Source organism: Limulus polyphemus, unplaced genomic scaffold (assembly GCF_000517525.1).
Source record: "Limulus polyphemus unplaced genomic scaffold, Limulus_polyphemus-2.1.2 Scaffold4052, whole genome shotgun sequence".
Lineage (NCBI taxonomy): Eukaryota > Metazoa > Arthropoda > Merostomata > Xiphosura > Limulidae > Limulus > Limulus polyphemus.
This window is the reverse complement of record NW_013669662.1, coordinates 6937-24163: the sequence shown is the minus strand read 5'-3', so window position 1 is coordinate 24163 and position 17227 is coordinate 6937. Positions and strand designations below refer to the sequence as shown.

The window sequence follows — 17227 nt, the reverse complement described above, 5'->3', positions numbered from 1 at the left end:
CAAAACAAATACTCAATATGTTCATGGACAAAACTTTATTTTATTTTAGTAAAAGTACTTCACTAAAAAATAGGACTTTTTGTATGTGAAAGACTTGTAATATTAACTGAAAGACTGACAAATTTCGTGAAGATATACCCAATATATTGAGAGTTATAAGTATTAAATTTATGTCAACTTTAAACGAGTACAGAAGGTCACGTGACTCGGTCAAATTGACCGACCCAGTGTTGGAAGAGTTAAACTATTTCAGCTTAAAAAATCATTTTATTTTAAAAACAAAGATTAATAAATTACTATCAATACAAATTCTTTAGTTCAAGAAACTGCAAACACATCTATTGCAGCCAGAAATATTTTTCTTTTGAGAAACACCTTTATGAAAGTTGTAGTTATATTAAACTCTGGGAAACAGGGTGTACAACATGTAGTATGTCTACACTGATTAATATCAAAAAAAAGAAGCCATTCATAAGCTGTCACAAGGAATCATATTACTGCAACTGTTACATTTAATACACTGAATGTTCTCAGTAATACTGCTATGTTTTATAATTGGTTACATTATCAAAATTACAACAAAACAAAGCAACTGGTCAAAATTAAAATTTTAAAAGTAATTACCATACAAGAAGTATAACTTACTATAGGTTTAAGTTTAATACATCCATATTAGATATTAACAATATCACATCTAATATTTAGCTGGAATAAAAATGTAAAGAAATTGAAATAAACGTGAAGTGGAGGAAATTTCCCCAAAACTTCTGGTGTTGGAACTATGTGATAATTTAATATCAAACTAGTTAATATTACAAAACCATAAACTCAGTGTTTAAAAATATTATTTTTAGCTAGGGGACATAATTAGTATTTATCTGGAAAGTTTGATGATCAATACTTAATGTTTCTCGAGTCCAGTGATCAGTAATTGATTCTTTCTCAAGTCCAGTGATCAGTACTTTACGCTTTTCTTAAAAATTCCAGTGATCTGTACGTGATGCATTCTCTACATGTGTTCTTCTGTAGTCAAGCAATATTGTCCAGCAGTTAGAAAGTTCAACTGTTGAAGAACCAACTGATAGTAAACAGTTGAATTAGCCCACCAACATATTCTGGTTAATAGTGCACAAGATATAAAATCATTTTGAAAACAAAAAAAAAAACTGTCACAATTATGTAATAATATGCACTCTTATTTTTTGAAAGAATAAAATGCATATTAATTAGCAGTTCACAGTAATAAAAATAGTACAAATGTTATTTTAAGAATAATTTTCAACAGCATGTCGACAAGTTTAATAGTTTCATATGGCTGCTTCTGCTTTCCGTCTAGTATTGGACTCTATGCAAAGTTGTTCCATCAGTACAGTTCAAAACATTTTCTCCAAAACTAGACACTGATACTTTTGCCTTATCTCCAAAAACATAGAGAAAGCAGAAGCATCCATTACAAAACTATTCAACTGATACAAATGTTTTATAGTAATTTTCTATTTGTCATTTCTTAATAATTTGTACAAGTATTAACATTAAAAATTTTTTTGAAGTATTTTAAGTTAAGTAATATAACTTTAAAAGCAAGATATTGTAAAACACAAAAACAAGACTGGAATTTTTTTACACCATATCCTGTTGCACTATCTAAAACCTTACAAACAATATGGAAACTTCCATAACAAGCATACATTTATATATATATATATGCAACAACTGGTCCAGACAGACAAATACAACAACAATAAAACATATTATATAAGACAATCTTGTTTCTTTCAACAATTTTATACTATTAATCTTTCACAACTAATAGCCAAGTTTCTTGTAAAATCCATGTTTTTTTTTCCCTCAGTTTCTCAGAACTTGTTAATACTTTTATATCAAGGTATGGCTGATCCCAGAGTTAAGAAAAAAGATGAAACTCACAAAAAATAAAGATCTGAGATTGGAATGATTTTTTTCTATAAGAAGAGAGACTGGAAGCACCAGAGTTTACCAGAAGATATTCCATCATGTCTAAAATTTATCCTCACATGGCTGCATAATCTATCTGTACATACAGTTGTCGAACCCCCACCTGTGGAAAAGTAATCAACATTATTACCTTTTACATTTTATTGCAGTGGATCACCATATTTTAATTTTATAATACAAAAACTTTTAATATAGAATGTTCGAACTGAACTACATGTTTCTGCATACTATCACTCACAGACAACCTGGAAACCACACATAAAATTTCTTATTATAAAGACAGGAATCAAACCATAAATTATACTTACTAGGCAGATGCTTTATTCAACTAAACTACTGTACCTCGAATTGCTGTCATTAATTACTGGGAACATAATTCTATGGGACTCTTGTGCTAAGCCAACAGGTTTAAAAAACTTTAAACTCATTTATTTTTTTATTATTTTTTTTTTTGAGGAAAGAGGCAATTTTGAGTGTTTTATCTGTAGGGATTTTGAAAGTGACATAATCATATGATTTTAGATATATTATCAGATGAGACTGAACAAAATTCAAACCCACAACTCTTTTTACCAGGCAGATGTATTAGCCAATTAGCTACCAATGAATGGTATAGGTCTAAGACTTTGGGTATTACAATAGAATCCGTACTGTAGTGCAGTCTAAGTATATAAGAAGTCATGGATCAAGTCTCAAATTTTGATGCCACTTTGTACAATAATAATTTACAAGTTCTTTAAATGAGAAGGTTTTGAGTATATTTGTTACAGTACTATTATGAAAAAAGGCAGTGTGAACAGGGCTTACATATCTCATGGATGCATGTTTCATATACATACATACATAAGGTATCACTTTTTCATACAATATTAGGTATATATATTAATATCCTTTGCACAGTATGATGTAATTAAATGTATAAGAAAAGTTCATAAAATATTTAACTTAAAATTATTCTTGTTTTTTTTATTTCTTTGTCCAAAAAAATTTCAGCACAAAATGTATATCTGAATTTGTTGAATTTCATGCAAAGCTACATGAGAGCTATCTACACTAGCCATTGCACCTTGGACATAATAGACTAGAGGAAGGGCAGATGGTCAACATCACCCACCATAAACTATTGGCCTAACGTTTGTCAAACCAAGTGTTTGGATTTTACAATCATTCTTATAATGCACGGGATGAGAACCATGGAAATTTGACAACATAGTCCAGCACACTAATCACTGGGAAGGTCTCCACCACATTTATTCAGTAACAGCTGTAAATATCTTCAACTAAATTTACTGAGAATAAAATTAGATGCCAAAGTATATTAACTTACTTAAACACAAAATATGTTTTCTTTATAGGAACAACCTTCAAGTTCTAGAGATAAAACGTCTCATATAAACTGGTTTTCAAGAAACACACACCATTCTTTATTATTGTATGGAATACTTTTAACTCAGTTAATAGTTTTGTGTACAATTGAGCAATAACATGCATGTTAGAACAAAATAATTTACTTAGTGGTGTAATTTACTGCATCAATAATCCAACTTGATGCTAAATATTTACAAAAGTGTACTTGATAAAGTAAATTATTCACAGCACTTGAAATATCTTAATAGCAACAGGAAGCAAGAAAATTCAAAATGTTTATTGTTTTGAACTTAACAAAAAAGGATACTTCCTATTTACCTGGGTGAAGATATTGTGAGTATGACTAAGAATGTACTTTGCATCTGCATTGGTGGCTACCTCCAATTTCAAAGTTCCAATAAAAACATCACTGCACAAGGTCCAAAAGTGAGGCTCTTGTACACTGTACACACCCTCTAACTGCATTACCTGTATATCAACATAAAATTATCCAAGACTTAAAATGAGAGTTCCATACACCATACTCTATAATTTATAACAATCTCAATATCAATATATTTCTATTTTTCCTTATTCTCTTCTTTTGCATTAAAAAAACTTTTACTTCAAAAAATGTTTATTTATATTCATAAATGAATGTTCTGCATGATTCAAGACCTTTGGATCAACTCAACAACTGGTGGATAAGACTGAATAAGTGATCAAAATCAGTCCAATAGTTTAACAATTCTAATTAGCTGCTCAATCAGTCATCTCTATGTAGTTACCATGAGATTTTCACTGGAATATAAGTGGTAAATTATTTCTATCTAAACTTTAACTATTTGTTCAGGTGAGTAAATGAAAATTTGATTTTAACAACATTTTACTTCCTGTTGTAAATGCTTATACTCACAATGATAAAAAAGATTTATAATAATAATAATAAAAAAATTAAAACAAAGAATGAAAATTGTTTTTACGAGACAACTTTTACCATCATTTTTCTGAATAGTAGATTTGTTATGAATAGCTATACAGATGTGTAAAAATATTATATCTGGAATCTATTAATATGGAACACACTACTCAAATAAAATTAAAAAATCAAATATATTAATGGTGTACTATTGAAAAAAGTTTTATTTATAAACATCTTTATGCATTAACATGTCACTACATAAATGAAGCCTGCTTCTGTACATACAATTCAGTGATGGTCTTTACTGATCAATGTACATGTTTAAATACATTAATATTGTGAGTTTTATTTCTTAGTTTGGAAAATTAAATGTATATACAGACAATGCTCCAATCATTAATAATCATTATGCACTTGAACATTTCTGCTAAAAATTTAATATACTTATTTTAAAGTTGTGGGTTTTATTTTACTTAAATTATACCATTTTGTTAGAAATTATTTTTTTCCCCCCATCACTGTTATCAGAACATTAATAATATTTGTGACAATACATGTTCCTAAATGTCATTTTGAAGATTCACAAAAATACTGTTTAACATCTAAATTAACTAAAACAAGTTGTTGTTTTTGAAGTTAAGCACAAAGCTACACAATGGGCTATCTGTGCTCTGCCCACCACGGGTATCGAAACCCGGACTCTAGCATTGTAAGTCTGCATACATGTCACTGTGCTACTAGGGGCTACTAAGACAAGAGAGTAACGTTTATCATTTTTATGGTTTAATGTTACCTAAACATTACATTTGTAATGTATCTCATTGTTCATTACTGAAATGTCAAAATTTCAAAATAAACAAAATTTATTTTTTACAAATATTAACATCCCGTGAGTAATAAATCACAAATAAAAAAGAAGACAAATTTTTTTAAGGACTAACATAAACCCATGTATTATACCAGTGATTCCCAACCTTCGTCTCCGGACCCCTGGGGGTCCGCGAAGATAATACCATCTCATTAATCAAGTAAGTTTTTAATTCTGCTGTTCTTTTAATAGCACACTCAGTTATATATGTATTTTATTTGATAGTGAAAAATGGAAAACAAGTTAATTATTAGTAAGAAAAACAGTTTGTTGGGTAGATGGAATCTTTCAAAAAACATGAGGGTCTTTGGTGGTGAAAAGATTGGGAACCACTGTATTATACAAACACAGCTCTTACTTAACCCTTTCCAGCCAAGTATTTCAAGTTTTTACAAGGGGAAAATGAAGAAACAAAGTTTTGAAACTTCTGTTTGATTTCTACCCCCTCAAAATTGTAACTAAATGTTCATATTTTATTTTCTAAAATTTGTTTTGGATAAAAATAACTTTAAAAAAATCAAAATGGCTAGCCCTAATTATCAGTTTTTACCCTGTTTTGATTATTTTAGATGGTGGAAATTGTTAAGTTTCTGATATGCACAGATACAGCTTGTTAATGTATGAAACCAAACTGAAAATGTAGATATTCAAAACGTTTGTTGCTTATTTTTAATTCTTAACTCAGTTTGAAAACAAATTTTTGGTGATGTCAAAAACTGTAAAATTCAACTATACTTTTGTTTTCAAATTCAATGACGAGGAACCCACTTTGAGACTAATAATGGCTGGAGACGGCTTGAATGGGTAATGAAGAAAAAACTTTAATATAAGTTTAACATAACAGCAAATGTACAACGTTTCGACAAGGCTTTGTTATCATCAGGTACCGTGAGCTCCATGTTCCCCAAGTGACTTACAACTTATAATGGCACAAAGAGTGGTTAGTCATGGTTCAAAGAGCAATAAAACAATAAAACTTAATTATAAATAGATGTATACTGTTACGAGTGTAAAGCTACTTAGGATAAACTAATGTAGTTTCATGTTACACTTTGAAATCATTCTACAAAGAAAAAGAGGGTAATTTAGATTTATTTCGATTTTATTTTTTTAGTGGTTACGAAGTTGGTCAAATTGACCAACCTTTTATAGAATTAGCATAGAGAAAATAACAGATAAAATATAAAGTTCTACTGAAAACAAACATTTGAAATGTATGTAGGAGGTTTTAGAGATTACACAAATGAAATTTGAGATGAAGAAAAGTATTTTTAATCTTAACATGAAAATCACTTTGCACACAGATTATTCAAAACAAATACTCAATATATTCATGGATAAATTTATTTTTAGTTTTTTAAAAATACTTCACTAAAAAAATGATTTTTTTATGTGTGAAAGACTTAAAGTTTATAGAGATTGCTAAATTTCGTGAAGGTATACACACTATATTAAAAGTTAGTAGCATGCAATCTATAAAGACTTTGAATGAATACAAAGAGGTGATGTGGTTGTTCAAATTGATCGAGCCCATATTGAGAGAGTTAAAGGCATTTAAATCTTTAATCTGAGGAAAGAAAAATTACTGCTCACATATACCTGAAAGAATAGCTTGTTTCATGCATGAGATCTGAATTTCAACAAACAACATTTGCCTAACAATTAGTACTTTGAAAATATTATTGGTGATATATGGTCAGGCATTATCTGATTGAGTTTCATAGTGAAATCTATTACTGAAATATCACTTACTTTTTGATAACAAGATGGGAGTAATTTGTCCAGCTCAAAGGGAGTTCTTTGCATCAGAACACAAATAGAATTTTTCAACAGAGGTAAAACACTGAAAAATTCAACAGAAAAATAATGTAAAATAGATCACTCATTATTAAATATAAGCTTAGTTTTTAAAGAAATTAAACTAAATATCATATCAGATCCTCTTAAGTTTTAATACAGCCTCCAAGTTTCCTTTGACTATGTCATACAACCTGAACAATTGGAATTAGTATTAGAAAACCACATGATTGATAATACAGCAAGATCCAAAATTAGTTAGCTAACATAGGAAAGTTTCCTATTCAATATGCATACACACAAATATGCATAATATAAACACATATACACATTTACATATATATATATAGGATTATTTTTTAGATTAATGAACTCACATTTATTTTAAAAAAAAAATTATCCAGTTACTTCTTAATATTTATTTACAAATTCTACTCTTCTTTAAAACACACTTCCCAATTTTCTATTTAAAAAACAAAACAATTTGAACAAAACTGAAGCATGAAATACACACACACCTATTCAATGAAAATTCCCAAAGATGTCCATTTATTTATAAAACTTTTTTTTACTATTGGTAATTCATATTGCATTTGTACTTTAAATATCAAAGTGTTATGTAGCTCGTCTGATAACATATTGAGCATAAAACCTGTTATACTTGCCTAAAACCAATCAATGTAGCTATAAACATTGAACAGATAGGATCAGCAATCATCCACCCAAACTGATTCATCAGAATAGCTGACATAATGACTCCCACACTGCCCAAGGTATCGGCAAGAATATGAAGAAATACACCTACAATAAACAGAACATTTTGAATCAAGAATTCCTCTGCTAAGTATTGTGAATAAAAGAAAAAGATTTGAACAAAAATTGTAAAAATTTTCAGATTAAGTATTACAATTATAAGCCACCTTATAACAATTAGAAAAATACTCACACAATAAACAAAGGACATTTGAGACTAATAATCTAAAAATGCCAGTTTGTGGGTAAGGAACAGATGCTTTTATACAAAAGATCAGTTTACAATTTAATTTATATGAGCATTCCTATCAGATAAACATAAAAAATAACCATATTCACACAGTTTTATTCAATACTTAATTATAAAATTGATAAATATAGTAATTAAAATAAACTAGATAATATTCAGATGTCACATAACTCCTTAACATTAATGATTTAATTTCATGTAGGATTACCAATTACATGGGCATATACACTCCAAGAACCCTACCTTCCATAATCTGACTTTGTGGGGCTGCAGTTGACTTGTGTTCATCCTGATGCTTATCATCCTCCAATCCTAAACAATGTGAAAAGACCACCATTCATTGTTCATTATATACTTCAAAAAGCAGAAAAATTTCGTGATCTAGAACAGTGCTTCTCAACCTTTTCCAATATCATTCACCACTGTAAGTTTTTCACAACAGCTCACTCACCACAGTTCAAAAAAAGACAAAAAAAATACTAAATTAAAATGCAATATTCTTTATTATGACTTAAATATACATCAAACTATAACTAGAATAAATAATAATAATTAATGACTTTTTTACTCTTGAATTTGTTGTATAATTGATAACACTCATTCAACCCTGGGTGAACCATTCACCCAGTTGAGAAGCACTAAGCTAGAAGAATAAATACCTTACTTCTGCATGACCAATATTAGTATATTTGAAACAGAAATGTATATAAAACACAGACATTCACAAAGGTGCACGTTATCATCAAAGTATTCTACATGTATGGTTGTTTGACAAAAAATTATATCATACACTAATAAAATACTTGCCAAAACCATGACTATGTCCATGTCCATGACTATGTGAATGTGAGTGATCATGTGTATGTCCTCCTAAGATGAAATAAAAAATGTTATCATTAATTTGAACAGCTATAAAATTTGAAATTCTTGTGTTTAATACAGAATATGTTGTTTTACAATGAAAGCATTAGTGCATGACAATTTAAATCAAAACATTGTATAAAAATAATTTTTCATGAAGAGTAGTTCCATATTTTATAATCAATAGGTCAAACATCTGCTCTTAATCTATATTAAAACAATTATAAAAAAAAAACATAACTAAATCATAAAATACTAGAAAAACATTTTGCTTATAGCTGAATATCTCTGTACGGTTATACTTACTTCAGAGACAGCCCAGCCAGTGTGATGTTACTATAAATAAAATCTTGGCCACAGTTTCTAATAAAACTTTCAATTAAATATCAACTTTTTATAAAACACACATTATCCCAAAATCTCAAATCTTGAGATGTTAGGCTTCACAAGTATGCAGGTGCTTGTAACTCAACACAACACTATTAAGTTCCAACAGATCCTCACTTTTAACAGAAATTTTGAAGTTGCAGTGTAGTGGCATTACAAGTACATAAGAAAAAAAAACTTTTAAATCACATGTATACTGTAAAATATGTAAATAAAACATTTTTACATTTTTTGTGATGAAATAAATTGATACTATAAGCAACATTTTAGTTGGTACCCAAATTATTTTTTACCTATTTAATTTTACTTGTCATATAATTTTTGTAGCATGATAAAATATTTTTTTAGCTATAATATGGTGCTAAGTTGGTTGAAAAAAAAAAAGACTACTTCTCACTCATAACAGCATTTTGTTACAATTATCATTTACTGTACGGAAGAAAAAAAAAAGAGAATTATCTAGAGTTGATGTCAATGTTTTAGAACAAAGTTACTCAATGGGTTATCTCCACTCTGTCCACCGCAGGAATAAGACCCTTGATTTTAGCATTGTAAGTCTATAAACTTACCACTGAACAACCAGGGAACAACTTATCAGTACATTAGTGGTTACACATCTTAATAAATGAAACTTGCTCATAATTTTGATCTTCAAATATTAACTTCATATTTCAGTACAAAAGATGATGCCATTTACAAAATTTCAAGATAAGGGTCTAGATGATAAATCATTCTTCTACGGTGATGGATGGGTGCTATACTGTAAATATCTGTTCTTATTTACATACTATACCTATGAATCCTAGCGTTATTTCACCAGATCCAAAATGTTTTTTTATTCAGTATCATTACTTTACAGCCAATATTTCACATGTTTGGGGCAAAAATCAGTAAAACTACATCACATTCTGCAGTAAACCAAACTGTTACTACTAACTTATGAACATAAATTATTATAAATTAAGCTTTTAAAACCCTTAAAAAAATATACACACACACACATATATATGCATGTGAGATCCCTGATTAAACCAAAATAATATCCAGGGTCAAACTTAATACAGAAATCTTGGAATATACCAGATTTATGAATTTGGCCTATTTAGCAGTCAGTGCAATATTCTGTGATTTTTGCAAAACTATTATATCTTAAAAACCCAGTATTCATAGAGCTTAATCATTGAAAAAAATGGTTGCATAGAATGAATCTCTTTTTGATAATGTATTTGATATAAAATTGATATAAAAATAACATGAAATGATGCTAGTGTCCTAATCATACTTTTAATACTATTACCTATGTCAATAAAGGTAAACAGATACAGAACAACATTACAAGAAAACTAAGCAAGTCAGTGTTGCATGTTAGTATAATGTTCAAATACACAATTTGAATGTTAAACCTTAAACTGGCAGCAGAAAACATGACTTTCTTAACTGTACAAAAGATTACAAATTTAAGAGTCTGTATTGTAAATTATAAGTCTTAAGTTCACAGACTCGTTAAATTTGGATCCTGAATATAATGTAGCAGGACTGCTGTAAGTTACAATGATTTTGTTAAGAGAACCATAAATCATCATTTGAAATAAATTTTGTAAAATGGTAGACTACTCAGAGTTACATTTCTAAGAAGGATGCAGTTAACTGATTTATTTTGTTATCCAAGTGAGTAGTAAATATCTAATTGTTGAATATAGTGGACACTTTTCTTTAAAAACTGCTAACATATATATATACATAACTGACCTGGCTCACAGCAGAAAGCAGTGCTATGAAGATATCAGTATAAGAACATTGTTAGCTAGTCAGTTTATTGTATCAATGTGAGCTATTTAGTACATCACTCATGTATTTTGTAAGTATATTTGTCTATTATTCACATTTTAAAAAACATCTCATAACAGCTTAAACATTGCTATAAATACCTCCATGAGAATGTCCATGTCCGTGTCCATGTTGAAAGGCAAATATCCCTATCAGATTCACAAAAAACCCAAGAACAGACACCAAAAATAATCTTTCATGCTTGACTTCTGGTGGCTCAATAGCTCTCTGAAATGCATATTTTACATAATCATAGTCACTTATGGGAAGAAAAAACTACTTAATATTACATTCTTATTTTACAATGTATATATTACCATTAAATTATACAGGAAACAAAATATCAATTTTGAAATAAGAGTATATTTTTTGTAGATGATAATATTTAAGTTTACAATTATTCAAAACATTTCACAAATGTAATTGTATTTCTATAAAAAAAACCAAAAACTTTCACATGTGAACCATGAAAAGAAAGATTGTTTCTTATTGAAGTTTTACCTCAACAGCTTCTGAGAATATGAAAAATGCAATAAACAACAGGAAAAGCCCATTAACAAATCCTGCAAGAACTTCAGCACGAACATACCTGAAATTGAGAACAGCAAGTCAAAACTAAGGCACAAACTGTTATTAAAAAATCAAATCATGCAGACAATGGTTAAGTCTTGAAAAATCATATCATGAATCACATGAAGTCATGATAGAAAATAATGTAAACAAAATGCTATCGAGTCAGCCACATAAAAGAATCAATGAATTTTTGTATCACTTATGTTCCAGTAATGAGTACACAAGACTATTAGTTGATTAAATTGAACAACCATAAGTTCCTTACATAAAAAATACTTATTATATAATTACATAAAATTATACGAGTCCTTAAATTGAATCTTATGCAACAGCAAATTTGTCAACTTTAGTGTTAGGAATTGGTTGAAATATTAAGTTCAATGACTGGTTCATTTGAACCAATTGATCACTGATTGTAATTGGTTGGTGGCATGTTCTTTACTTGTCAGCAAGTTGAAATAAATACATTGTAAGTTCTGTTTGTATTGATTTTTTTTTTATCTCTGTATATTTTTACTGTTCAAAAAACATGTGCATCAAAAAAACAGAAAAACTCATGGCTTCAATTTTGTGCACAAATAATTTAATGAAATCAGCTTTTATTTTGTACAATATGATTTTAAAACAAAAACTTGTCCTAGTTTTGTAGCTTTTATTTTAAACACAACAAACTCCAAGAATTGTTTCAGGCCTTTAATTATCTGATACATACTTAGTTTGGCTGGTTTAGAGACTGATAACCAATGGGAATGCCCATCTTAATTATGTTTGATTTACTACATAAACACTTAGTTTTCTTGTGACAAGATTAAGAAACAAGGACATAACAAAAGTATTAAACCAACATATTACTGAAAAATAAGATTGTAATTGGCTAAAATATAGTTCATTTTAGCAACATGTTACTAAAGGACAAATGATTTTGACATATCCACAGTACAGAAAGAGTTAAAATATCTAAATTGAAAGTTTCCTGGACATAATTCACATCAGCTGAAGTCCAGTTTCCAAGAAACAATTTAGCTACGAGTTTCCTCCTTGAAACTGGCTTTTATAAGGGCATATGACACGTGAACATTTCTTTTCCTTAATTTGTCAGAAATAATGGACTTAGTCTCTCAGAAAAAAAAAATAAAAACTTTAATGACTCAAACATAACCTCTACACTTCAGCCATTTGGTTTTTCATTTGTTGGAAAGAAGTTTGACACAAATCATAAGTATATTTACCTATATATTTTTTTATATCATGATTGCAGGCTTACTTCTAACAATTTAGCATGGATCTAGCAAAGTACATTATCTATTTTTTGTATGCTGTTTGAAAGGGTTACTAGAATGGTGCCTGGGATGGAGTGGTTGTCATACGAGGAGAGGTTCAAATCTCTCAAATTGTTTTCTCTTGAAAAAAGAAGAGTTGGGGGGGGGGATCTGATTTTGAGGTGTTTAAGATTGTAAGGGGAATTGATAGTTCATGCATCATCTTTTTTCATACTTAAGAGTGAGAATAACAGGATTAGAGGACACAAATATAAATTTTGGCAAGATACAAGTCGTCTTCAGCTAAGACAGTTTTATTTTTCTAACAAGGTGGTTGGCCTTTGGAATGGGATGCTTTCAGATGTTGTGAAAGCAGTAAATTTAAGTGAGTTTAAAAGAAAGCTTGATAAGTACATGAATGATAAGGACTGGCTTTAAGATTTTAAAAAAAATTTGTTTGTTAATAGTTTTAGTTTAGTACAAAAGATGGAACAACTGTGATGGACCAATAGGTCCCATGTTGTTCCAAGACGTTATGTTAAATTTTGTATTTTTTTACATACTGTTTCTTGATATTTGATTTGAAAATTTATTTATACAGCATCGATTATTTTATAATAAAACAATTTTGAATGGACAAATCAGTAAATCATGTGACAACCACAGCTGACATAAAATCACAGTGTAATACAATGTATGAGAACTATATTTTGATACTGTTATTTTGTAGGTAGTATGATGCCATCGAAATTTTAATGCTTTTTGGAAGGGTATGTTATACCCTTTCCGATGCAAAATATTCATACACTCAGATCATGCATTTAGAACATCCAAGATGGGGATATCCCAAATACTTAATGTTATTGGAAAGCAAAAAAATTTGGATGAAATTGTGAAGCCAGGGTCATCCAGAAAGAGACCTACAAGTTGTACCTCAGCTGTGGAAAGTGTGGTGTCTTGCCGCAGGTGAGAATCCATGAACACAACAATCAGTAGAAAAAGAGTACACATACCCCAGGCAGCAGTATGCAACAAAATCATGAAGGATCTCCATCTCGAAAACTGACACAAGCATGCACATAACTTGCTCCCACAACAGTTTAACCATTAAAATTTCTAGTAGTTGGAAAATGAAATAGGTATTCATGTTATTCATATGAAGATATAACAGTCAAGTCACCAAAGGCTGCAGCTATAAATTTCTGTGCAATCTAACTATGAAAGCGAGCACTCAAAAACATTGTCTTTTGTTCAACAGAAGAATTATGGAAAGTTGCATGGATGAGGGGTGTGCTTCAAACATAACAGCCTTATGACATAGTTTTATGCAATGAAAACTATGCTGCAGAGCTTTGTCAAGATGTTCAGTCATCAGATAGAGCATGCCCAGACATGGCAACATGGACTGATAGACTGTAATGATGTGATGAGACTTCAAAAATATTTTAATATAATGTACTTAATGTCTTTAGTTATTCACTCATTCAATTTAACAATAAATTTATTTGATTAATTTTATTTTCCATTTCTTCAGTTTAGTTTAACCAAGTTCAGCCAATATTTCAAATATGTCATCGACATCTAATGAACGAATACCATTTTCAGCCACAACTTCAAAAACCAGGTCCTTCAATTTCAGAGATAGCATACCATACCCAAAAGCTCCTAGAAAAAGAATATACTCCATAGAGTTATTCTGACTGAACAGACTAAGTCCCAGTTTGGTGACCTGTTTTCCAAGATCCCATCTTTGAGGAATACCCATATAAAATCTGTTCAAACCTATTTGGAAGTGTTTTTTTCATCATACTCCAAATGGTATCAACATTTTAAGTACAGAATTTTTATCTAATTATGTACTTAAAAAACACTGATTATTTGAATGTTTTAATTATTTATTTACACAGTCACCTTAAAGTTTTAGCTTTTTAATAATAGACCAAATGGGTTTTCCCAACAGAATTCTATATACAATTTCAGACTTGGAATAATACTTTTACTTAAGGAACAATACATGTAGCTCATTCTACTTTGATAAGCTATTTTGTTCATCTGTATCTCATATTTGGATATCTAGCCACCATAAATCCAATGATACCCATCCTCTTGCATAGGACCTTTTGGCAGAAAGTAACAATGATGTTGCTAACCTAATTGAAGATAGCATGCATGTGTAGATACAGAAAAGTGCAATAAACTCAAGTGACAAAGTTACAGCAGGCATCAAACAGCAACCATCTGTTAAATCAATGATGGTTACACCCACTGACTGGTACACTGTGTTAAACCTTGTTCCATATCTTGCTGATGGGCAAAATAATGATGTAGCATTTACTCATCACATAATCTGAAATGATATTTACAACAGCTGCATCTGAATACAACCACACAAGGTATCTGTTGTGGACAAGGATTTAGAGGTGCTTTGGATTATCTTCATGAACTAGATTTGAAAACCAAGATTATATTATTTCTACAAATGGATGTATCTGCAGATGAATCTGATCTTTCAAGACTTGTCACAAAGTGCACTGGGTGATAGAAGACAGAAGCAATGATTGGTTGTATAACACAGAGAAAACTACTAGACATGGTATTTACCAACTTGTAGATTAGTATTAGAGGGGGATTATGTGAGAATTATCATTGCTCTTTGCAACTGCTATCAGCCTGCCCTCAGAGAAAACCTGGTTCTTCTGTTACATAATGTATGCTTGAAATGGTGAAACAGATCATCATGATCCAACAGATTGCAGAGTCCAAAACCTGAGCATACAAAAGGTCAATAAAGATAAGACTCTAGCAGGTGATTTGACTTCAAATTTTCCACAGTTGTTTGAAGAAGGTCCGTGGTCATTGGTCGTTAATCCAAACAGTATGATACACACAAGAATATATATCTAAAGATGATCTGTATGAATCATAAATTAGTAAAGAAACAGAAGATCTCCTCTACATAAAGATTAAGTTCCCCATACTTCAAGTAAAATGTACTCTCTTTGGTTTCAGTATGAACAAGTGATCGAACTATACTAGCCTAGTATTGCTTGAGTATCAAACATGCAAGAGTAATGAGGTTCTGTGTACACACAGCATCACAAAAGGCACAAGAAACAAAGCCTCATATGACCAGCTTCTATACTAGAAGGTCAGAAATCATGTTAGAGTCATATAAAATGTGTACTGTGAACATATGGGTAACCAAATATTGCATACATGCCTCTTCCAATTAGCAGCACCAGACAAGGCAATAAAAACTATGTATACAGACTACCTACTCACTTTGATGCAGGCAGCCTTTACATGGTTCTGGCTAGCCTAAAGCTGGTCTTTCCAATACTCAGCTGACTATCTAGATAGATCATCAGTTACATGAGAAAATCTAACATATACAGTAAAGAAGTTCCACTGAAAGTGATTGTATCATGTGAATGGTATGGAATCCTGTCATTATGTCCAGCTGAGACAAGGATATAAAAAAAAATTATATTGTACAGGACAAATTTTCTGCATAAGGTATACAATACTTCGCCTTAACTCTCTTGCTATGGACTTGGTTGATTTGACCTAAATCTTAATCCAAAATTGACCTTTAAGATTTCCATACTATAACTTTTAACTGTTTTGAGTATCTTCAGAATATTTCAAAAGCTTTCAGTAATCATAACAAGCCTTTTAAAGAGAACATATCAGAATTTTTAAACAAGCATTTTCACTAAAAATGTATCCATGAATACATGAAGTCAAAGTGTTGGCTAATCTGAGTGTAAGGTGATTTTCATGTTATGATTAAAAATAATTTTCTTCATCTGAATAATTATCAAATTTCATTTGCATAATCTCTAAAACCTCCTAAATAAATTTCAAACATTTGTTTCAGTAAAACTATATTTTATCTGTTATTTGCTCTACCCCAACTCTATACAGGGTTGGCCAAATTAACTGACCTTTTAACCATCATAAAAAAAAATCTACGTTACCATTTTTTTATTTCTGGAATGACTTGAATTTGTAACAGGAAAGTAGACTTGTTTATCCTAAGTAGCTTAAAACTAGTAACAGTATAAATCTGTTTCTACTTACATTTTATCATTTTATTGCATTTTGAACTGTGTCTAACTAATAATCCCTCTATACAAGTTAACATAACATAATGTTTTGGGACAACATGGGACCTATTTGTCCATCTCAGCTGTTCCATCATCTAAACTAAATTAAAATAAGTTAATTAAAAAAATCTTAAACTTACTTAAATTTACTGCCTCCACAACATCTGAAAGCAACCCATTCCAAATGTCAACCACCCTATTAGAAAAATAGCTGAAGATGACTCCTACCCTGCCAAAATTTATATTTGTGTCTCTTAGTCCTACTGTTCTCACTGTTAAGTATGAAAAAAGATGATGCAT

General features: G+C 30.0%; 1 protein-coding gene across 1 annotated transcript in view; it reads right to left on the bottom strand.

The window, feature by feature from the left end:
• Positions 1–105: 105 nt before the first annotated feature.
• The window catches only part of LOC106470509 (zinc transporter 7-like), a gene marked incomplete at its 5' end in the record, with an annotated part of 23552 nt that continues 6430 nt past the window's right edge, over positions 106–17227 (bottom strand). The window contains 8 exons of the mRNA XM_013931067.2: positions 106–2077; positions 3661–3810; positions 6864–6954; positions 7574–7709; positions 8155–8223; positions 8719–8781; positions 11088–11214; positions 11488–11575. Coding sequence (XP_013786521.2) covers positions 2030–2077; positions 3661–3810; positions 6864–6954; positions 7574–7709; positions 8155–8223; positions 8719–8781; positions 11088–11214; positions 11488–11575 — 772 coding nt within the window. The remainder of the gene's footprint in view (positions 2078–3660; positions 3811–6863; positions 6955–7573; positions 7710–8154; positions 8224–8718; positions 8782–11087; positions 11215–11487; positions 11576–17227) is intronic.